At 39.9% G+C, this 23,868-nt stretch overlaps 1 protein-coding gene across 1 annotated transcript in view; it reads right to left on the bottom strand.

Moving 5' to 3' along the window:
- LOC138979069 (solute carrier family 12 member 3-like) overlaps positions 1-20,929 on the bottom strand; it is a 57,974-nt gene extending 37,045 nt beyond the window's left edge. Inside the window, exons 1-4 of the mRNA XM_070351884.1 lie at positions 20,083-20,929; positions 3,643-3,801; positions 2,804-2,975; positions 2,043-2,182 (exon numbers count right to left, since the gene is read on the bottom strand). Of these exons, the coding sequence (XP_070207985.1) occupies positions 2,043-2,182; positions 2,804-2,975; positions 3,643-3,801; positions 20,083-20,424 (813 nt within the window). The 5' untranslated portion in view covers positions 20,425-20,929. The remainder of the gene's footprint in view (positions 1-2,042; positions 2,183-2,803; positions 2,976-3,642; positions 3,802-20,082) is intronic.
- Positions 20,930-23,868: the final 2,939 nt, after the last annotated feature.

Raw genomic sequence — 23,868 nt, 5'->3', positions numbered from 1 at the left:
GTGTGTGTGTGTGTGTGTATGTGCATGCGTGTTAGTGTGTGTGCATGCCTGGGTGTGTGCGTTAGTGCATGCATGTGTGTGACTGTGTGTGCCTCTGCATGAGTGTGAGTGTGTCTGTCTCTCAGTATCAGTGTCTGTTCACATGCTATTTAAGTGACAAACGCTATTTAAGTGACAAACACACAAGAACGTTACTGTTCCAGGTGATTATAAATCTGCTCAGCTGCATGTCACAGGCAATCAGCTACAAATCTACGCTTAAGTGACAGATCTGCCACAATTTGACGCATAAATGCAGCTTGAACATAAAATGGGCCATGGTCGGGCCCACCCTGTGCCAAAAAAATTCTTATCAGTGAGCCCTTTCTGCGTCTGAAATTATGGAAACTACAGGGGAAGAAAAACAGTATTTCCACAAACCAAAGGCATGAAAAATAATAATATGCTTTCAGTAGCAACCAAAGCTATCACTGGTTACTCAAAGCTGGTGAGAAGTAACTTAGTAACTGATACAAAACTGTTGATTAGTGTAGTATTTTCATTTGATCAAATGTTGTTCTGACAGAGAACTTACAAACAGACGTGCATAGTAATCTAGACATGGAATTCAGAAATCTCAAATTTTACTGAATTGCCAATAGGTACAGTTTTCACCTACTTTTAAGTGCTGATTTTGACTATCAAAAAGTTTACGGAAAATATCTCTTGTCTGTAAACATATCCAATTACCCAAATAAAAGCTGTAAATAATTTTCAAAGCAGGGATTTACCCTGCGCATTCAAGTGTTACAAAAATTCGGCGTGCAAGCATTTTCATTATTTATCACAACACTCAAAAGACAAGTTCAGCAACCTCTCGCATACTGAGTCAGTTTAATTAATTACAGCCAGAGCTAATTATATCAGGCTTGCAGACAGTAAGGCACAGATCCGCCACTTAAAACCTCGTGTCACTGTGACATTTTCCCCCATTTAATTCAAAAACTTATATCACCTTGAAGTCATGCTCATAAGAAAATGCATGCAACATATTGCTTGTTGCAGACTGAACTGGGGCCTTTGTTAAAAAGTTCATTCCTTTTTTATTTAAAAAAAAATTCTGTGGGAGAAAATGTACAAAACGTTCATTTTCATGTATACATAAAATATTCATTTTAAATTACTTTGCTCCAGTTTCTTGGCAGCACTCATCATGTTTAACTCCTAAACCACAGGTCAAAACACGTTATGACACTTAACTTCACTTTAAAAAGGGGGGAGGGGGTTCACGGAAAGGAGCTACATGTTGATTCCTCCATATGCAAAAGACCAGTCAAGATCATGGTGCCCATCTCATATGACCTTAAAGTATTTGACATTTTACCAGATGCATGACACGAAAACAGATGTGAACCCACTCTTAGTGTACCTCTTTTCTTCACATGTTTATTCCAAGGGAAGAATAACAGACGAGTTTACAGTTACTACTAAATAATGCTACAATTGGCTTGTACATTACCTTTATAACACTTTTGCTGTATCAGTACATGTATCACTCAGTACTTCCCCCTTAAATGGCACATGACTGTGTGAATGGCTAATGGGGTTGTCAGACCCAGTAGTAAAGATGTAACAGCCTACTCATCATACCAAACCCACACAAATACTGACAAAAAAGCAACTTTCCACCCTTGAATGCAGAAGCAGATCACTCACTGACTCAGTATTAACATCAACATCAAAAAGATTCACACTCAAACCGAAACTATGGATTCTACGAACAGCAACATACATGAAGCATGAACTGAACAGCTAGTGGGAATCCTGTCGCATGATAATTAATATACAGTGCTCTGACCGATTCTACCAAGGAAGCAGATAATGATAGTCAAGGGACAGGTTCTATGTCAAGCAGAACAGTAATGGAGATTTATGACTGCATTTTGTCTCATGCATGTGGACGATAAATAGGCGTGGGAATGATTAATACACAAGTATGTGAAAGAAAGAGTCTGTCTCTGTTATGCATGTAAGAAAGACAGAATGGAAAAAATTTTGCTTACCTCCATCAGTGCCACAGCAGTCTCAGCAAAGCCCACAACGTACATAGCAACAGCCACAGCATTGGCAATTGAAAACACAAGTCCGATAGGACCACCAAATTCAGGTCCCAGACTCCGAGAAATCAAGAAGTAAGCCCCACCTGAAATGACACCAAATGACCAATACAATGAGATTGATAAAAGAAGATGAATCTTTATTCTAACTAAAAGATCCAAGATCGATATGAATGCTTCAAAGTGTAGATTAGAGATTTATTTCCCAGAAAAAGAGAATCTACAGCAACGATGAGTGTTATGCTGCTGGCATGAGAGACTGAAGTCACTTACACATGAAAGTAGAAATGTGCAAAAATAATGTGGAATTAGGTGAAAAAATCCCATAAGTTCAAGTATGGAGTTTTTAGGAACTTTCCTCTGACTGACCAACACGTGACTCCAGTGGAACCCCCCCCCCCCTTTTTTTAAAAGAAAACAAGACTCCCTCCCTTTAACGACCTTGTTTTCTGAGATTTTTTCTTCATAACCTCTGTAAATTTACCCCCATTTAAAGACCGCCTCCTTTTTAAGACCTGGATTTCTTAGCGTTTTGGAGGTCTTAAAAGGGGGGTTCCGCTGTACCAGATTTGTTGCACAAACAATCAATGTTGAAAAATAAGGATCATATCCTAAATATCTTAAGATTACAACAACAACTTGTACAAGTCTCAGAGACAAACATACGCACATGCGCACGCAAACACACAAATATTTTCTGTACTAACCTCCCTTCACGACACCATTCGTACAAATGGCTGACATGGAAATGGTGGTTATGGTTGTGACACAACCAGACAACAAAATAATCCCAATCACGGCCATGACGCCTGCATGTGCAACACACCATGCCAGCCGAATAAACAGCATCACACCCCAGATATTTAGCAGACATCTTATCTGAAATGAGAAACACAGCATGTCATGACAAAATTGATAAAATCTCATTTAACCATCACCATGCTTCCTGGGTCAACCCAGCGCCTCACAAAAGTGTCTGTATCTCTGAAACAATTGGGAGTTTTTGATTAAGACTTCTTTTGGTTTTAATCCTCAAACACCTTGGGATCATCCCATCGACCACTTTCTGAAGGATTATCTTTGCAAACAAACAAATAAACAATGACGTAATTTGAACTGGGCAGTCTGGATGATGTGGGTCGTGGGCAACCCATATAGAATTAAAGAAGGATTTTACGATGTTTATCCCTATTTGGATAGCGTTGGTTATATATACGACCCATACTCTGCAAAGAGGCGGAAAAGATAGTATCCCTATTCGGATGACGTGGGTTGTGTACGACCCTTACAAGTTTTTGAAATTGAATCCTTCTGTTAAAGTATGGTTCGTACACCACCTACATCATCCGGACTGTGTAGTCCAAACCGTGATCCGGTGTAGGTTAAATAAAATTTGGGAAAAACGCACAACAAAGTTCTACTGCTTGGGTAGTTTTGGTTTGTAAGCTGCTTAAAATGCAGAACAAGCCTGGAAATAACCAAATCACATTGACTGAACTGAAGAACCAACAAGTAAAAAGAGAAGAAGAAAGAAGTAGCTCCTTACAAAGACTCCTTGGATCCATCCAAACTTGACGAGGGCAGTCTTTGTGACTGGTTCCACTTCAGGTACCCCAAGATCTGCTAGTTCAGCGTCCACCTGCTTTTGACCCCCAAGCAAAGGCTCTCTGTTGTTTCTTGACCGTGGATCATTATCTTCTGGTATCTGCAAATAACATTTCTGGTGTGATGAAAAGGGTTACAAACATGGCAGCTCAGTACCTGTTTGTCCAACTTTCTCATTACACCCCTGTATATATTTTGGGGGTGTATAAGTTTCACTCTGCCTCAGTGCCGGTCTGTCAGTATATATTTGTCCAGACTTAGATTAGGTCAATTGAGCTGAAATTTGGTGTGTAGGTTGGAATTGGGGTACAGACAATGCTGCAAAAAAAAGGAGATGTGAACTATATTTATTCCTGTTTAGTGTTTTATTACATTTGTTCACTGCCTTTTGTTACATTTCTTTTTTTATTTCAAATGTAGACAGAACATGCCGCCTTTCACTACTAGCCCTCATCACATCTCACTGGTTAGTGTGTGTGTTTATCCACCCAACCTAGTGAATGATATTGAGAATATTTTATTTGGTATGTATGTATCCATAAAGTTCTGCAAATTAAAATGTGCATCTCTTCCGAATCTGAGTGTGGTACACATAACTGCACTGTTGCCAATCAAAATGAAACAAATCAGAATAATGAACACACATACAGGACATGGTGCCAGTGCACAAATTTGATTCCAAAAGCATACAATTATAATACTTTATTGTCCTTTTAAATGAATAAATTAAAATGGAAAATTGTCTTTGACACATCTAACCTGCCTGTCAATGATAATGAAATACACTTAGAATCATGGACAATTTTGATAGCTTTCGCTTCATGGCAACCTGGTAGAGACTGGCCAGCTGTCTTTGGGGTTGCCCAACAAGTTGGCTGGCCGTCCGAAATAATACAAACAATACGGTGCAGTCTGCTTCTTTTTTTTTTCAAATTTACATTTATGGTGCCATACCATGTCACAATGCTAGAAACTAAAATGCTTCCAATCAGAATGTGATAAACAAGTTCCATGACACTTTGATTTACCTAAAAAAAATATTTTAACTTCCTGAGAAAAGTCTCTGCTGGGCTTTCTTATAAATAGCATGAACATGATCATTAAAAGTAAACATGTTAGGCCAAAAACAAATGTTGGTTTAGGGTAACTTGACCAAAAAAGATAGGGTCGGTAGGTCGGCTTTTAAAAAAAAAGAAAGTATTTAGTCGATTTTAAAGGGGGTTACTTCCCTTAGTCTCAGTATGGTACTTCCCTTAGTCTCGGCATGGTTCGCAAAATGTGCCAAAAGTTGGGTTTTTTTTTATAAATGAAAAAAGAGTTTTAGGACCGGCGGGAAAGAATAGGGTTACCCTTAACAAACATTTTTGTTGTTGTGGCCTTATCAATGAAAATAACATATATATATATCCCAAGTTTTCCACAAGTTCCACTTCCTGGTCCTTTATTCGTATGTTATGGGAATAACAAATACATGTATCATTCTTTCCTCCTAAAATCTTTTTTTGTCTTACTTACAGTTACACTTACAGTACATTTAACTGCAAAAAATAGACTTAAGCCAATCATTCAGAAGATGAATTTGAGTCAAGTACTTTGACAAAGTTTCCCTGTCCTTCCGGCGCCCTATGAGGGCCTGGGTTAAAACTGGTTTGTTGCATGACATGTAGTTTGTCTAAACGAAAAAAAGTACAGGAGAAAGAACACAACACTGTAGGGCCCCGGAGTTTAAGACAATTTTGTCAGAAAACACAGTGACCAAACAGTCGAGATCTGAGGATGACACACTATGGTCGAACGCATAGGAACTCTCTGATACGACACAGTACCTAGCCGTTGGAAAACAAAAGCAAGCAAATATGACACTTATACAAAGTGTTTGGCATCAGAGCAAGCACACACAGGCTATAAACAAATCTAAAATGAGATAATACAAAAAACTAAATAATATTCCTCTTACACTCAAATGTGATAAAAAGACAATAAGCTAAAATGAGAGTCAAATGTCCCTGACACTGAAACAATTCGGTGCCAATGACTTAAAGATGTCTCAGCACATACCAAGGAAAACAATGCACTTTGCTTCACCTCGCACTTGCAGTACCAGAGACAAAAACGGGACCACATGCAAGAATGTTTGTACAGTGTCATTGTCAACTGTGCACACAATGAATGTTTTCTTTCGCTGACTTAAACTGCAATCAACGCTGAGTTTGTCAGCTCGTTGTTGCTGATTTGCTTAAACTTACAAGTTACAATAACAACTAAATAACAACACTCCCCTGCCATTTTTTTTGTTAAACACACACGAAGCAGAATTAGTTTTGCTCTTCTTCACTTTCTGCTGCACTGACTTAGGCCCCCCCCCCCCCCCCCCCCCCAAATAAAAATAGTCTGTTTACGGTATCCCGACCGACCCTATTTTTTCGCGCGACCCTAGACTTTTTGGGGGGCATTTGGGGGGAGAAAAAAAAAGTCTGTTTTTTTTGCAAAATAACTTAAAAATATGTTTTTTGGGGGGGGGGGGGGGGGGGAATTTAAAATTCCGACCTACCGACCCTATTTTTTTTGCCTATGTTACCGTAAACAGACTTTTTTGGTTGTTGTGGCCTTATCATTCCATTGTACAAGTTGTTCATACATGTTAATGCTGCAAAGACAGACTAAGAGTAATAATAATAATAAAGTGTATTTATATTGCGCCTATCCCTTACAAAAAACAAAAATATTTGGCTCTAAGCGCATTACAACATGTGAAGGACTTGGTACAATCAAGTCTGACAAGTACAACAGCACAATATACAGTCGGTCTCTTAGGTAAAAGCAGCTTCGACAGTTAAACACTTCTACTAAAAGATCCTCTAACAATTTACAAACATAGTTAAAGAACATCGAGTTAATAGGAATTAAAAAAAAAGGTTCTTATAATAAAACTATCTAGCGAACGACGAAGAAGAAGAAGAATAAAACTATCAATGTCAATGTATAACAAGTCATTCAACGTAAATGGCCAAAGAACAACAATAAAACAATGGTGATAAAACAGTTATACTCAATGGCTAATAACGAGGCAGAGTTAAATAGTATCGACACAAGATTAAAACAAAACATATTTCTGGAGACGAATTAACAACAATAAAGCAATGGTGATAAAACAGTTTTACTCAATGGCTAATAGTAAGACTGCAAAAATACTCTTGAGATTTTGTTCTTGTGCAAAATAAACAAATGATTCCTAGTTAAATTTACATGTATGTCACAAGTCTAAAGGGAATAGTTGATTTAAACCAATTTTAAAACTAACGCTGGTAGGAGGAGAACGAGTCAAGCCAAATGTCACAACTCAGCAACTGAGTGAAAGTGAAACACTGAGAGTGTGGGGGTGGCAAACAAAATCAAAGTACATACTCCCAAAGTGGCACACATGGTGACACTGACATTTCGGGGACCTTAAGTGTCACCTTAGTGTTAGCGTGCGCAACCTGACAAGAATTACAGCTTGTCTGAAGAAATTTGTATAACACTCTGTGCCCTAAAGTAGACATATTCCCTTTTAGGTTTACTTAGCTTTTTGGAATACCTTACGCTCTCAGGTTAATCATTATCACAGGGATGTTGCAACAAATTTTTTTGAATTATATTATAAAGTGAAAAATGTCCTGACCTCGTCAACATGAATAGGATATTTGACCGGCTTGACGAATTTCAATAGGACATTTTACGTGACTTAAATTCTGGTGATACACATCATTATCTGCAATCAACTGTTCTCTCTGGTTCTTATTTTTTCTCTCTCCTTCATTTGGTTTCTATGTACATCATGATTAGTTTTTTCCATCAGCTAAAGTATAAATAAAAAAATTAACTCGTAGACTAGGCAAGGGATTCAGGAAAGGGATTTCGGAGTACTTGGCAACTCTACTGCTGACTACATTTTGAAAATTTGATAATAATAAAAATGTTTGTTTCTCTCTCTTGTGAGTGTGAACCGTTTGTGTGTGTGTGGGTCTGTTTTACGCATACTTTTCTCTTTTTTCTTTGAAACTTAACAAATCACTAGGTTGATAAAAAGAGGGAAAGAAGGGTAATACAAATTACAAGAAATTACAGTTATCTCCCTTGATGGGAGCATAAAATAATTTCACAAATGAATTCATGAGCCAAATTAACAAATGATTGACCACTTAAAATTACATAATGTATGTAACAACAAACTAATCTAAAGCAATTTTGTTTTATTTGCTAACTTTCAAAAATAAAAGGACTGAGTATCAAAACCAACAACAAAAATATGCACGTTAATAAATTATGAAATAATACACATTTTTACTTTAAAAAACCTGATTTTTCGGTCTCAAAAGTTTTCAAAAACCCTATTTCCGGTTCTCACCGGAAAGGTGTTAGCCCTGGTTGAGTGTGGTTTATGCCAAGGCAGTGGACAGTGATGAGGTTGATGAGGGGAGTTACTTACTGCATGAATCTCTTTGTTGTTAGTGGTGGATGGTCAGGCACAACAATGTCAGTGATAGCGGGGCGCAGTCCTTTGACCTATTTGTCCAGTTAATCATTTTACTGTCATGGTGACAGACAAACCACTGACCAGTCAGACATTAAATGTGTCAGTTGAGGGCCCCAAAGGGTTTAAAATCGTGAACGTGATTGGCGTTTTTTTACCTTTCTGTGACCGTGATTGCCAAAATTTCCATTTCTGTGATCGTGATGGGACTTTGCCCATGGTCCGTGATGACAAAAATATCAAGTCTCGTGATCGTGATTTGTTTTCGTGATCGTGATGGGCATTATTGCAAAGCATTTTATTTTCAACGTACATTTTTCACAGCTGTATCACTCTATGATCCTCTATTCCTCAAGGTGTTTGTGATCGTGAAAACAAAAATCAAGGTAACTGTGATCGTGAAAGCTAAAATTTACCTTCCCATGATCGTGATGATACCCCACCCCCCCCCCCCCCCCCCCCCCCCCCATGGGGCCCTCTCAGTTGAAAGAGTGAGAGTTGTTGACGTTTTTTTGTACCTGTAGAACCCGAGATGCTAACAAAATGATGATTCCCTTACTGTAGCATGTACGGTACCTCTGTTCACAAATCATGTGGGCAGAAAGTCCCGTTGCAATGTATAATTTACAACCCCTTCGAGCCTGTAAATGGAGTGAAACCCATGTCTTTATGGTATGTAAGCGTAGGAATGACGTCAGTCGGGGCACTGTGTGACGTCATTCAAAATCTTAGAAACTGTCTGGACCTTGGTGATATTACTGGACCTAATGGTAGCCATTAGATTCAGGATTTCAATCTTTGATCTTGCGCATGCGAGCACGTTTTACTGCTGTCTGGAGCAAGGGTGTCCACAGGCTACCCAACACAGCGTTTACAATTTGATTAAATTATGAACGCCCAAACACTGATTCTTAGGTATTCTTCGTGTTTGATGTGACCATTCCAAACCCCAAAGCATTGGGTCGATCATTTTGTAAATATTTTGTTTTGTCAAATATTAAACGTTATAAAAACTTTAAAAAATTTTTTTTTAAATAAAAACACCAAAAATTGGAGTTTGGGGCAAATAATTACTCGGTAAGGCGTCCGCCCCGTGATCGGGAGGTCGTGGGTTCAAACCCCGGCCGGGTCATACCTAAGACTTTAAAATTGGCAATCTAGTGGCTGCTCCGCCTGGCGTCTGGCATTATGGGGTTAGTGCTAGGACTGGTTGGTCCGGTGTCAGAATAATGTGACTGGGTGAGACATGAAGCCTGTGCTGCGACTTCTGTCTTGTGTGTGGCACACGTTATATGTCAAAGCAGCACCGCCCTGATATGGCCCTTCGTGGTCATTAAGCAAACAAACAAACACCATGCCACTACCAGAGAGAGGCTAATTTCATGCGAGTGGCCTAAAGTGTCTGAAATGCATTGTACGTACAATAATCAGATACCTAATGCTCCGGAACGGTGTTGCAAATGTGTTGTGGTTTGTAACACATTTTCAGCAGAATGCAAAAAGGGCCATCTATCGTTTTCCCTTGAGTACATAGCAGTTATATATTCTGGTAAGGTCCAGATCTGCAATCTAACATCAATGCAGTGTAACTGTAAGTGCTTCGACCGATGCAAGCAAAATATAATCAGACTCTGTCCGCCCTCCACGAAGTATGATAGGAGGCTATTACAGTATTAGTATTACAGTATTAGGACATCAGACTGACTCGTACCTGACCATAAATCGGACATTTGTGGCAGCTAATCGGACTACAAGTACAACTGATGTCCGACGCCAAACGACATCCTTGTTAATGTTATCATAAACCATTGGCCCTCCTTGATGCGAGTTAACCGTGGCTAACAAAACACTTACACAAGTAAAAGGAGGCCAATAAACTGCCACTGAGAAAGACGAACCATATTTTAATCAAATAAAAGACAGCACAAATGACATTTTCAAATTCTCCTTACAAATTAAATTAAACACTTACCATCACATTGCGCTTCTATTTAACATGAAAGTCAATGTGAAGAAGAAAAAAACATCAGTTCAATTAAACATCAGTTTAATAAATAAAAATGGCAATAAATTAAATCACCAAAAGAATAGATGCTTTCACCAAAAGAATTGCTTAGTTAGCAAAAGATATTCCAACAAAAAATCGGATGTTTCCACCCACAAAATAGATGCTTCTAGCAAAAAAAACCGTTTGATTCTACAAAAAAAAGAAATGAGACTTGCAAAAGAATTGTCAACAAAAAACCGAATTATTTCAACACGATGTGAATTCTCGGTCTTTGGTCCACTGCTTTCCGATTCCCCGTCGTCTTGTAGCTGGTGGCTCACTGTCAGACTCCGACGTAACTATCATTATCAAATCTCACTAGATCGATCCTCTCAAAAATCCATCTCTCCACCTTCAAACTCCATTTTCAACTGACAGAATCTGTGTCCTTGCTTGATTCAGCTGAATTTGTGATCACATATCCCCCCTGCTCAAGCGAAATCAGTGAGTCAAAACAATAACCACCACTCACACTGTGTTTCACTGTGTTGGAGCATGACTATCCATTTCTTTTGTTGAAATTATATTTTATTTTGCCTGAAGTAGTCAATCTTTTGCCTGATTATATTTTATTTTGCCTGAGTATATTTGCTTTTGCCAGTTTATTCTATTTTTTGTTCAGACAGCAATTCTTTTGGCGGATCAAAATTTTTGGGGGTACTTTGTCACTCAAGCCATCTTTTCTTTTGGTAAAAACATCTATTTTTTTGGTAGAACCATCTCATCTTTTGGTTCATTAAACGGGTGCCAATAAAAATTACCTCAAATCCTCAGTATTTATTAGCTTTATCTTCTGGAACATTTTGGCAGTCCTTGGAGTTATAACCTTCTTGAACCAAGAAAACAAGTTTAAACTTTCTGGCAAAATGACAGGTATGTTTCCTGGAAAGTTGAATAAAATTTCAAGTTTTTTTCTGATGGTATGTACTTGGGCCAGAAAAAACTTAATTCCCAATACCTGTCTATCTTAAATCAGCAATTTCACTTTAAATAATGGTTCCTCAATCAAGCCACAACATGTGCTTACTTTGGTTTACTTGAAGTTGAATGTAAGTTGAATAATATTATGAACAATTAGTTGAATAAAAATACAGTGTGTTAATTAAATAGAATATAAATTTCTCTTTGCACAGAATGGCTCATCATTTCGTCTGCCAAAACTGATACATATTGAATGTATGCTGTACTATTCACAAGCACTACCTTCATACACATTTCACTATCTCTTTGGTTCAAACATTGCCTTGGGTGAACACACACACGCAACTGCGGTTGAGAGAGAGGCTACCAGTAAGTTCGTCACACGGTAGATTCGTCACGGGTGACGAAGTTACCCGCAGGGTGGGCGGGTGTTTATGCTTAGAGCTTATGACGGTTTTTCAATTTTGAGGCAAAACCGTGTCTTTGAACTTCAAAAAAATTCAGAGCTTCACACAGTGCTCCGATTGTACTGAAATTCGGGTTAATGTCTTCTTCAAAATGTCCTTCGCAAACTGGTCAAGAGTTTTGCGTTATTTGTGTGTTTACCTTATACCTTTTAAGGTCAAATGTGGCCATTTCTGCGAAAAGGGACCTTGTTGAGCTAAGCCTCTGATTGGAGAAACGCGGGGTCAAAGTTAGAGCAAAATGTAAACAAACTTTGCTGTGCTGACTGATGCCCACTTCAAGTTGAATTTCTAAAATGTTCAATGAATTATCAGCGATAGTACAATTTAGTTTAGTTTATTTGTTGCTTAACGTCCAGCCGACTACGCAGAGCCATATCAGGATGAGGAAAGGGGGATAAAGGGGGCCACTTGTCAAGCGATTCCTGTTTACAAATGCACTAACCCATTACTTGTGTCCCAGCAGGCTTTAGTAAAACTAAATTAATACCTACTGGAAGATTACCAGTTTCCAGTATGTTAAAATAGGCTTAACCTATCTACTGCTGGACTTACATCAGAACACTAACAGATTAAACTAGACATGAATCGCGAGACAAGCGGCAAGAGAAGAGATTTTGGGAAAAAATACAGGTGAATGAGCAAGAAGGCAGAAAAAAGAAAAGAATTCATGAAGAAAAAGAGAGCATGACAGGAAAGAGGAACCAAAAATCTACCTAACAGCAAACTAGAAAGCTCCTGCAGTTCCAAGAACAGGAGGGGCCTTTAATTTCATAACCGCAGTGCCCCACTGCGGGAAGCGATAGTACAATGAACAGCAATTTAAAGTAATGGAAAATAGTCTTGGGATCAACATTACAAACTTCTACAAATGTTTATGTTCATTCCTCCTCAGGAAAAACAGATCGAACCGATGACAAGTTGACTGCGATGATGCCGAAAATGCCGACAGAGTGTTTTGTTGTGCTTCGAGAAAAAAAATTTCGTCGCTAGTTTTGGTCAAGTTAAAACAACTTACCTATTTTTTTTTTTAATGTTTGACAGTAACTTGAGTAAGCTTAATATAAACTTTCATCTGGAAGCACATTCAGCAAAGTGATGTAGCCAAATCATCACACAGCTACATTTCACTAGACGGATCTATACGCATAGTTCAGGTAGATCTGACTTTCACGCGACCGTAGCACTGTACGAAAAAGCAGACGACAATGCAGTTGCCCGATGAAGAACAGTTACTCCCCGTTTACATCTTTAGTTGCTTCCCTTGCTAAAGTTACTGATATTTAGATCAGTGGTTACTGACTGGGGCATTCTGTTCTTTGCAGCTGTGAATTCTGATAGTGGAAGGGCAAGTCAGTCTTCTCAGTTGAACACGGAATGTTCTGCTGACAGAAGTCACTTTGGGATAAGACAACGATTTTGTTGACGAGGTCAATGTTGTTAATTCAGAATAATTTTGTTGCACTTCGCCCGGACATTATTTTGTGACTCCGAAGTCGAAGCAGATCTACTTTGATCACGATGGTGTTGTAAAGGTTCATGATGACAGCGCACACTACTAATCGGTTAAAGAGTTCTCCAAGAGCATAGGCCTATTGCGAAGCAAGGTCTTCCTCTTCCTGATCGTTTGAATGCCCGGACATCGTAAATGAGAACCTGTTGCTCTTACCGTTTGCTGTCTCCACTTAGATCTATGACAGGCTACAATTTCAGGTAAGTTACCATATAGACTGCAGTGTGTGTTTTGTGTGTGTGTGTGCGCGCGCGCGCAGCTTGTGTGTGTGTGTGTGTGTGTGTTGTGTGAGGGTTTCTGTATGTGTGTGTGTGTGTGTGTGTGTGTGTGTGTGTGTGAGCGTGTGTGTGTGTGTGAGAGAGAGAGAGAGAGAGAGAGAGAGGGAGAGAGAGAGAGAGGGGTAGATAGAGGAAGAGAGATGATAATGACAATGATGATTTTGATGATGATGATGATGATGATGATGATGATGATGATGATGATGGTGGTGGTGGTATGTGTGTACGTGTAGTATGTTTTTAAACTCCTCTTTTTTTTTATTTAACCAATGTTACTCTCTTTCTCTCCGTTTGCTGGCGTGGAACAGCAAACAAGTCCAGCAATTCACCGGACAGTGCAACAACAAAAGACAGAAGTGCCTGGCCACAAAGCAGGTGTTCGGCAGAATGGGGCAACAGCAATGTCCAGCCGGTTCCAGTTCCAAGGAAATCAGCATGGTTTACCCTTGGGACTTTGCTCAGTAGGTAAAGACATATTAATACTTTACAATTTGTCAGTACTTTAAAAAAAAAAGGGGGGGAGCAATACAGTTATATTTGTGTTTGTGTGCTGTTTTCTCCAACAAAGAAGCACACACACAGACACACACACACACAGACACACAGACACACACTACATTTTCGATAATGTCACCATACCATACCAGCTTAGAAATGGCAAGTGGACAGGTACCCAAAACCAGACTTGAGCTGTGCAAATAGTGGTTAGTAAATAATATGTTGATCAACTCTGTGGTTGCCTTTGTTTCAGAGAAGCAAATCGTCTACCTTGCGAATGAGGCAGGGGTACAGAGGAGGGTAGCAACTTCAGTCTTCGGCATGGTGCATCAATACTTAGGCATGCAGTTTTGTGTGTGAATGAACAGCACAAATCCATTTTGAAAATGTCTTGATCGTCGGCCACATCAAGTTCGACCCTGATTGGCATTTCAGTTTGTTGAAAGTAAAGGGAGACGTTCGATAGCAGAGTGCACGGATGACATTTTCAATTCAGTGAAGTGATGGACAGACTGACAGACCCACGTGTGCAAGGACACACAGCACCATATGTTACTTTCTACAACTGGAAGCTGTATTTACCAAGGAAACTGAACAATTAATCCTTGTTATGAAATTTAGAAGTACCACAACTTCAAGTCGACAAGTGTGTGTGTATTGTTTTCAGCAGACAGCCTCAAATAGTTTGTGTTTGTATGTGCGTGGGTGAAGAAAGAATAGAACATGGCGGGGGGAGAGGTAGTATGAAAGAAGAAGAAATATTCGAGAAAAAAAATCATATGGCTGATTGTTTTTACATTTAGTCAAGTTTTGATTAAATGTTTTAACATAGAGGGGGAATCGAGACGAGGGTCGTGGTGTATGTGTGTGTGTGTCTGTGCGTGTGTGTAGAGCGATTCAGACTAAACTACTGGACCGATCTTTATGAAATTTTACATGAGTTCCTGGGTATAAAATCCCCAGATTTTTTATTTTTTATTTCGATAAATGTCTTTTATGACGTCATATCCGGCTTTTTGTAAAAGTTGAGGCGGCACTGTCACACCTTCATTTTTCAATCAAATTGATTGAAATTTTGGCCAAGCAATCTTCGACGAAGGCCGGACTTCAGTATTGCATTTCAGCATGGAGGCTTAAAAATTAATTTATGACTTTGGTCATTAAAAATCTGAAAATTGTAATTAAAAATATTTTTTTTAAAACGATTGAAAATTACTTTTTTTTATTTATTCTTCATCATGTTCTGATTCCAAAAACATATAAATATGTTATATTCGGATTAAAAACAAGCTCTGAAAATTAAAAATATAAAAATTATGATTAAAATTAAGTTTACGAAATCGTTTTAAAAACAATTTCATCTTATTCCTTGTCGGTTCCTGATTCCAAAAACATATAGATATGATATGTTTGGATTAAAAACACGCTCAGAGAGTTAAAACGAAGAGAGGTACAGTAAAGTGTGCTATGCAGCACAGCGCAACCGCTACCGCGCTGAACAGGCTCGTCACTTTCACTGCCTTTTGCACTAGCGGCGGACTACGGTGATTGTGAAAAAAATGCAGTGCGTTCAGTTTCATTCTGTGAGTTCCACAGCTTGACTAAATGTTGTAATTTCGCCTTACGCGACTTGTTTCTTCTGCATGGGAGGAGAGAATGATAGAAAAAGACGAAAAAGTAAAAATTAGGGTAACGTTACAAAAAGGGCAATAACTCTGGAATGAAACATTATTTTGACCTAAAACCATACAAGTAATAACGGCAGATGATTGAACTTACTATTTCCCGGCAAAAGTTTGTTTTTAAAAGTTTGGCCATTTTAAGTCATTTTGGGGGTATCTCCAAAAAAGGGTCATAACTCCGTGAAAAATAAATTTGAAGGTCTGAAATTCTCACATCACGTTCTAAATATAACAGTCTGTCAAATAAAATCCAAAACTCAAAATCGATAAATTTGTCAACAAGGTCTCTTTTCGCAGAAATGGCCACAAATAGTAAGCGAGGGTGTCAAAAAATGGGTGTCTTTTGGTTAGAAGGCAAAATTTCAAATGTTTGTAGATCGTCAGAAAAAAATCGTACATGAATGAAAAAATATTCAAAAAATTGTTTTTTAGAACACTAACCGATCTGTGAGTAGCTTTTTTAATGTCCTTTTATACTTTATTTATGAAACGAAAATAAAAGAGCAAAAAATGCTGTCTTCACTTTTTATGTCCGTCGTGTCACGTTTACTGAACGCGACTGAAAAACAATGACGGGTCCCTTTTTTTGTAATTTTAAATGTAACCAAGATCGCGTCCCTTTTGTCGCCTCCTTTCAGGAAAAACCTATCGCCGCGTGGCCTTTACGTCTTATTTTATTGGTGTCCTGAAGTTGTCAAAGTGAGTATTAAAATTATTTTATGTCCATCGTGTCACGGGGTGTGTGATAATGATTAAAACTTGAAATGTGCTCAAATCAGATTCAATACATGGGACTTTGGGACACTTAACTATCTAGATTTGAAATTGCAATCAAATTTGGAACAGGGAGCATTCATAATTTTTTTTGTTGAAATTTGTCCGTTGTGTCACGGTCCATCGTGTCACGATCTCAGTCGTGACACGATGGACACAATTGTGACACAACGGACATATTCGTGTGTTTTGTTCGATGTAATTCAGTTATTTATGTATAGGCGATGAAATGGGCTAGCTATACACCTGACAATGTAAGCATGTAGATCTAGTGATAAATACACTCTTCAAAAAAAGTTAAGGATCGGTTGAAAAAACGGATCTAATTATAAAAAATTGCCAAAAAATTAAACATCGACATAATAATTAAAAGATTAATGTGTTTGAATTAACAAATGAACAATGAGTCTTGACCTAGAATTTTGTTTGGCAGGCAGAGTTATTTCCCTTTGTGTGACTTCTCAAAAGTTTCTGCATTTTGGTAGAAAAAGGGTGGTTTTTTTATAGCCCCATGAAGTTTGCGGCACGCATGCCAGGGCAAAAGGTTGTGATGCACGTGCTACAACAGGGTCCTGGCTATTAACATCGCTCACCACCTTGTATTTAAAGGTTGACACGCTGACACAATTATGCACAGTAGCAACATGCCCCCACGAAGAAAACTGAGCAATTTGGATAGAGTAAGGGCAATAGGATGGCTACAAGACAGTGTTGCTGCCAGGCAAGTGGCCCCAAGGCTTGCAGTGGCTCCCTCTGTCATCATTAGACTAAAACAGAGATTCCACGCAGCTGGAAGAGTGCAGGAGCGACAACGTTCTGGTCGGCCCAGAGTCACCACACAAAGAGAGGATCGCTTCATTCAGAGGCAGGCCATGCAGCAAAGAATGGCTACGGCAAACAACATTAGGCTACCACCAACACTGTTGTTAGTGGTCAGACGATCCGAAACCGCTTACACAACTTTGGCTTGCGTGCAAGGCGTCCAGTCCGAGGAACAACCCTGACTGCTAATCACCGAGCAGCTCGCCGAGCCTGGTGCACTCAACATGTGAGGTGGCAACGTCAGCAGTGGGCTCAGGTGTTGTTTACAGATGAGTCCCGCTTTTGCTTGGAACCTGCTGATGGTCGCATCCGAGTGTGAAGGCGTCGCGGAGAGCCCTTCGCAGAAGGCGCTGTTCTGGAACGATAGCGTTTTGGCGGAGGCTCTGTGATGGTCTGGGGAGGGATCAGCACACGTCAAAGGACACCTCTGTACCATGTAGTGGGCAACTTGACCGTTGTCCGCTACCAGAATGAGATCCTGCAACCCCTGGTCATTCCAGCCCTCCAAGCGATCGGCCCTCGTGCGATTCTTCAGGATGACAACGCACCTCCCCATCGCTCTGCAGCTGTAAACACCTTCATCCAGCAGGCCAGGGTCAACAGGATGATGTGGCCAGCCAACAGCTCGGACCTGAACCCCATAGAGCACATGTGGGACGAGCTTTGTTGTCGGGTACAGCAACATCACCCTCCTCCTGCCAATCTGGGTCAACTGCTGCAATGGCTCCAGCAGGAGTGGAATGGAGTTCCCAGAGCATTCATATGCAACCTGATCCACTCCATGCGCCAACGATGTGTTGAATGCCTGGCACACAACGGAGGGCACACGCGTTATTGACACTGATTCACATTGTTGTGAATTCCATTTTCGAGGGTTGTCACGTTTGACACACTCTAGCTAAATTGTCGCTGCCGCGTTCGATCTTTGCTTTGTTTGTCATTACGCCTTGGTTGTTCAATTATATAATTTTTTAAAAAAAAGAAAGAATTCGGTCTTGTCTGTTATGTGTGGCGTGCTTGTAAAAAAGTTATCCTTAACTTTTTTTGAAGAGTGTAGAAGGAATTCGACCGGAAGATTATCTTGGGCGTTGGGTGTTTGTCGCTTACGACAAGATGGCATATCCCGGTCTAGTGGTAGACGTTGACAATGGAGAATACCTGGTGGACTGCTTGCACCAACTTGGAAAGGACAATTGTTTCTTTTCACCAAGAATGAAGGACACACTATGGTACCCCCATGAAGATATTCTGGCTGTCATCTCTGAGCCAGTTAAAAAAGATGGCTTCTCTGATCATTACACTGTAGATCTATTTGTATGGAATCATACATGTGCAAGAGAAGCTTTTCCGGAGACACACCCCGTTGCAGTCTAATGTGTTCACTCAACCTAGAGCTCGCTATCGTAACAGACATTAAGTTCAAAGACGGTTACCTTTACACTTTTTCAGTCGTTCCTCTTGACTCGTTCAGTTTTATAAAAATGCCATGTGGAAAGGCATTCCAATTCTGCTTTTTGTTTGCTTAGTTTAATACCCAATTTTTAAAAAAAATGTAATTTTCAAACTTGCTTCCTTTCGTATACTGTGCAAATGTCTATCGTGTCACGAGCGTGTCCATCGTGTCACGAGCGTGTCCATCGTGTCACACTGCACACTAATGCTTAATTTGCAAATCAAAGATGTTGTTTCATAATCAAGGGTTTTGGGTGCTTGTTGCCATCGTTTAGAGTTACTAGTAAAAAAAAGTTTCACATAAATGTGTGCATTTGTTTCAGTTTTATGTGTGTTGACGTGTGCTGTGATTTATTACTTTTTCTTTCTACTCTATTATTTTCTGTAATCAATGCACTTTCTTTAAAACAAAACCCACATATTTTGATTTATTCCATTGAAGGCTGATCTGTGTGTTGTGTAACTGAAAAGAAATGGACTGAGTGATTAAATTTATCATAAAAAAAAATAAAAAACTTGTCCGTGACACGACGGACATTTTCACATGTGTACATTTTTATATTTCTTCACATAGTTTTGTAAAAGTGGCAAGAAGTGACCTATGGAATACCCAATGTGTAGTTCAACATAAAATTATTGCTGATTCCTTTGGTGAAGATTATTCCCCCCCCCCCCCCCCCGATTTTTCTTTTCATTTTTGCCCCAAAATTGAAAACCCCTCTTATGCTTTCAGATGTTTGATTTGTGGGAGAGATTCAAGATTCACATTTTTTAGAGAGAGAGAGAGACAGAGAGAGAGAGAGAGAATAAACAATAGAGAGAGAGGGGGAGAGGGAGAGAGAGAAAGAGGGGGGGGGAGAGGTGCAAGGTTGTATTACCATTACATAACAGCCGCGCTCGGACTACTGTGGCGAAGTTACTGTGGCGAAGTTACCGGGGACCGGTGGCGAAGTTACCGGGGACCGGTGACGAATCTACCGTGTGACGAACTTACTGGTATCCGAGAGAGAGACTCAGAGAGAGAGAGAGAGAGAGAGAGAGAAAGAGAGAGAGAGAGAGACTCAGAGAGAGAAAGAGAGAGAGGGGGGGGGGGGGGGGCATTGATTGAATCATGACTAGGAGTGGGAATGCCCTCGAGTGTGTTCAGGGTGCAGAGAACTGTGCCATTCAAATTCAAATGCTGGCTTCTGCTACCAGCGAGTGCAAACACGTCATTGAAAGCATTCTTTTTATTTATTTTATCTTTCGTGAGTACAGATACCGACAGGATATCACAGATTGTAACTGACGTTATTACAAGATCGCACATCGTGCTCAAAAAGACACCGGCTTTGGGCTCAAACAATAACTAAAGACAAGTTCTTGGAGCGCCAACGTGGTCATGCAGTGGACTATAGCAGACGACAACTTTACTTACGATTTCCTCGTGGAGTTCGGCAAGCGTAGGCCTTGACTTTAATCCCGCCGTAGCACTGAAGATATTTCGGTAATGATCCTCACTTGGAATAGCTTCGTGTGTGTTCCGCCAACCACATGTTTTGTTAGCAGTGTCATATGTAAAATTTAAGGAGCTGACTGAGAAACGCGCACCACCGGGAGAGGCAGGACCAGACTGCGGAGAATCATCATGTTCTACATCACCATCATTGTCGCCACTACCACGTCGATCTGCTTGAGAATCGACTCGAGCCACCTGAAACCTTGAGGAACTTTTCTTCATGTCCTCTCCGGCTCCCTCGACTTCGCCCGTACCCAACATAATTGCTGCGATGACTATCGTAGCTTCTTGTCTGTCATTTATGTCCTCTCGTGTGCGCCATTTTTTAATATATTCTTATGACGTAGAATTTCATTGGATGTTGGGAGCAGAACAGGGTCACGTGACATCAAACGCTCAAAACGCGGGCTGATGTGTTTTGAGGGTTTCATGCATTTGTTCAATGAAAATTCGAAGTTTTGTCGTAAACATATAATTTAATAGGAGTTCTGTCCACCGAACATCGATTGGATAGGGAGCGCTCTTCGTAACGTCTGTTGTTGATCCTTCATACTGTCGTCTGCAGTGCTGCCTTGAACTTGACTGACAGGGACACTGTGAGGCTTCACTGTAGTTGAAAAACACACCTTACTCTTTCAAATTTTGAATTGAATGTGGATAATTTGAGCCAAAACTGGCTTCTGGTTCGGCCCCTTCCACCTCTTTTTGTTGATTTAGCATACAACAACGACGGGAAAAGGAGTGAAACAGTCACTTGATGTGGGCGGCGCTAGTCACGGCACCGCGCGGTGCGGTGCGCCACAGGCACGTGACAACATTCTTTTATTGTTTGTATATATATGCGCGCGTGAATCTCAGTTCAGATTAATTCAGTTACATAATTTCAGACCTCTTCGACACAGAATCTCATTATTCACGACGAGTGTAACAAACTTGCTCAGTATACGTTATTTGCGTGTTTGACCAGTATTTTACACAGATCGAGACAGTCATCAAGTTGTTCTCCGACTGAGACCGCGCTAGCGGTCGAGGTGAACAATGACTGTCGAGATCTGTGTAAAATGTCATATTTTGGTCAAAAACGCAAATAACATTTATGTATCGATCGAATTCCTTTCAGGTACTATGACTTTGTTGTTGTTTTGACGATTGAACGACTCTGAGCACACACACACATGCAATCGAACACATAAGCTTCATATTTGGGCGTTTCAGGTTGACCGAAACTTCAAAGGAACTACAAAACACACGTCATGTACTGACTTTGTTGTTGTTTTGACATTGAACAGCACACACACATGCAATCCAGAGATACTGCAGTAATGCAATCAAACACATGACGTGTGTTTTGTAGTTCCTTTAAAGTTTCGGTCAACCTGAAACGCCCAAATATGAAGTTTTGTAGGCCTCTGACGTCACATGGCTCAAAGAAGGGAAATCCAATGTCCAATCGATACATAACCCTTTTAACCTGCATCCGTTTGACTCCGGTCTTTACTATAATCGGCCTTATTTTTGGAGTCGGTCACCGGCCGAACTGCTGGCAACCGGCCGTTTTGGCTGCAATGCGCCCGCGGTCAGTCACGGTTTTTGCACCATTACTGATCACTAAATCAGTGTCTCAGCCAATCACGAGGGCCCCAAAGGGTTTAAAATCGTGATCGTGATTGGCGTTTTTTGACCTTTCTGTGACCGTGATTGCCGAAATTTCCATTTCTGTGATCGTGATGGGACTTTGCCCGTGATCCGTGATGACAAAAAAATCAAGTCTCGTGATCGTGATCGTCATTTGTTTTCGTGATCGTGATGGGAATTATTGCAAAGCATTTTATTTTCAACGTACATTTTTCACAGCTGTTTCACTCTATGATCCTCTATTTGTCAAGGTGTTTGTGATCGTGAAAACAAAAATCAAGGTAACTGTGATCGTGAAAGCTAAAATTTCCCTTCCCGTGATCGTGATGATACCCCCCCTTTGGGGCCCTCAATCACGGTAACCAAGTCCAACCTGTGAAAAGAGGCAAGGCCGCACTTGAGGAAACAAACTGAAAAGAACCAAAAAATGAAAAATCAGAAAATCGTAGCGAAAGTCAGACGACTGATCAGGAACAAACGAAACAAAGACTGATCAGGCTGCAGACAGTGATGCTTTTGCTTCACGCATATCGTTGAAAGTTCCTTTTGCTTTGATTTTATTCGAAATCATGTAGCCTAGTTTCCCTTTTCAAGTTCTGCAGGCTTTTTCGCAGAAAATCTACTTTCTTTCTTTCTTTATTTGGTGTTTAACGTCGTTTTGTGTTTTCAACCACGAAGGTTATATCGCGACGGGGAAAGGGGGGAGATGGGATAGAGCCACTTGTCAATTGTTTCTTGTTCACAAAAGCACTAATCAAAAATTTTCTCCAGGGGCTTGCAACGTAGTACAATATATTACCTTACTGGGAGAATGCAAGTTTCCAGTACAAAGGACTTAACATTTCTTACATACTGCTTGACTAAAATCTTTACAATAATTGACTATTATTCTATACAAGAAACACTTAACAAGGGTAAAAAAAAAAAGAGAAACAGAATCCGTTAGTCGCCTCTTACGACATGCTGGGGAGCATCAGGTAAATTCTTCCCCCTAACCCGCGGGGGGTTGAAAATCTACTGTGACGTGATAGGAACGTGTTTGTGCTCATCGACATATCCGTCGGTAAAAGGGACGCGTTGGTAAAGATGTGTTACCGACTTTACAAGGCTTTTTTTTTATTTAAATAATTTTTTTTTTAAACTGACAGAAGCTCAGAAAAGTTTGAGTTTTTGTTTGGTCATCACAGGGACGTAGCAGACCCACAACATTTGGTACGGCGAGGGGAAAAAAAGCCGATTTGCTTCCCAGGTCCATTGATCAACGTAATGTGGATGTGTTTGTGAACTCACTGTTTCTTCTCACATCTGCTTTTGTTCTAGTTATTACCCCTGACTGATTTATGAGGATGTGATCATCATCGGATTTCTTTAAAAAATAAAAAAAAAAGTCTAAAATTTGGTACGGCGATCGCCGTACCCGCCGTACCGCGTCCTACGTCCCTGCATCAAAAGTGTTATTTACATTATTTATTGAACAGAATTGACCTTTTGGGGATAACACATTTAGTCACTGATTGAAAACATTCATCTTATCTCCAAACCAGAGTATGGACATATCAGTGTTTCTTATCAGACTCCAACACACAATGATAACAGAGAGGGTTCCGTTTTTTCACTGATACATGAACAGATTTTGTTCCCTGGGGAGATACCATAGGCACTGTATAAAACTGAAAATGAAGCAGCTTTTTCAACATTGACAAAAAATCTGGGTTATTGTGCGGAGACATAATTTCTAGCGAAAACAACAAAAACGTCAGACGAGTAGTTTCCCGGATCATAGTGTGACGGCGCTTGTGACAAAAATCTGGAGAAAAAAAAGCGTCTACATTTTTCAGAGTGATGTCAAATGTTATATATCATTTTGAAAATCATCACTTTAATGCAAGGGAGAGGATAGCATTAATAAAATGAACATCATACACTAACTCTATGGTGTTTAAATTCCCTAAACATGCTGAGAACCCAAATCACGTTTTGAGCCAACATTTTGTTGGTGCGCCACTTCGTTCAACCTGTGGCCTTAAAACCGTGGCTTTGTCTGAACTTCGAAGGAGAAGAAAGCGATTT

This window comes from Littorina saxatilis, linkage group LG1 (assembly GCF_037325665.1).
Source record: "Littorina saxatilis isolate snail1 linkage group LG1, US_GU_Lsax_2.0, whole genome shotgun sequence".
NCBI classification, from domain to species: Eukaryota; Metazoa; Mollusca; class Gastropoda; order Littorinimorpha; family Littorinidae; genus Littorina; species Littorina saxatilis.
Note: the sequence above shows the minus strand (reverse complement) of the source record. Positions and strands in the feature narration are given on the sequence as shown.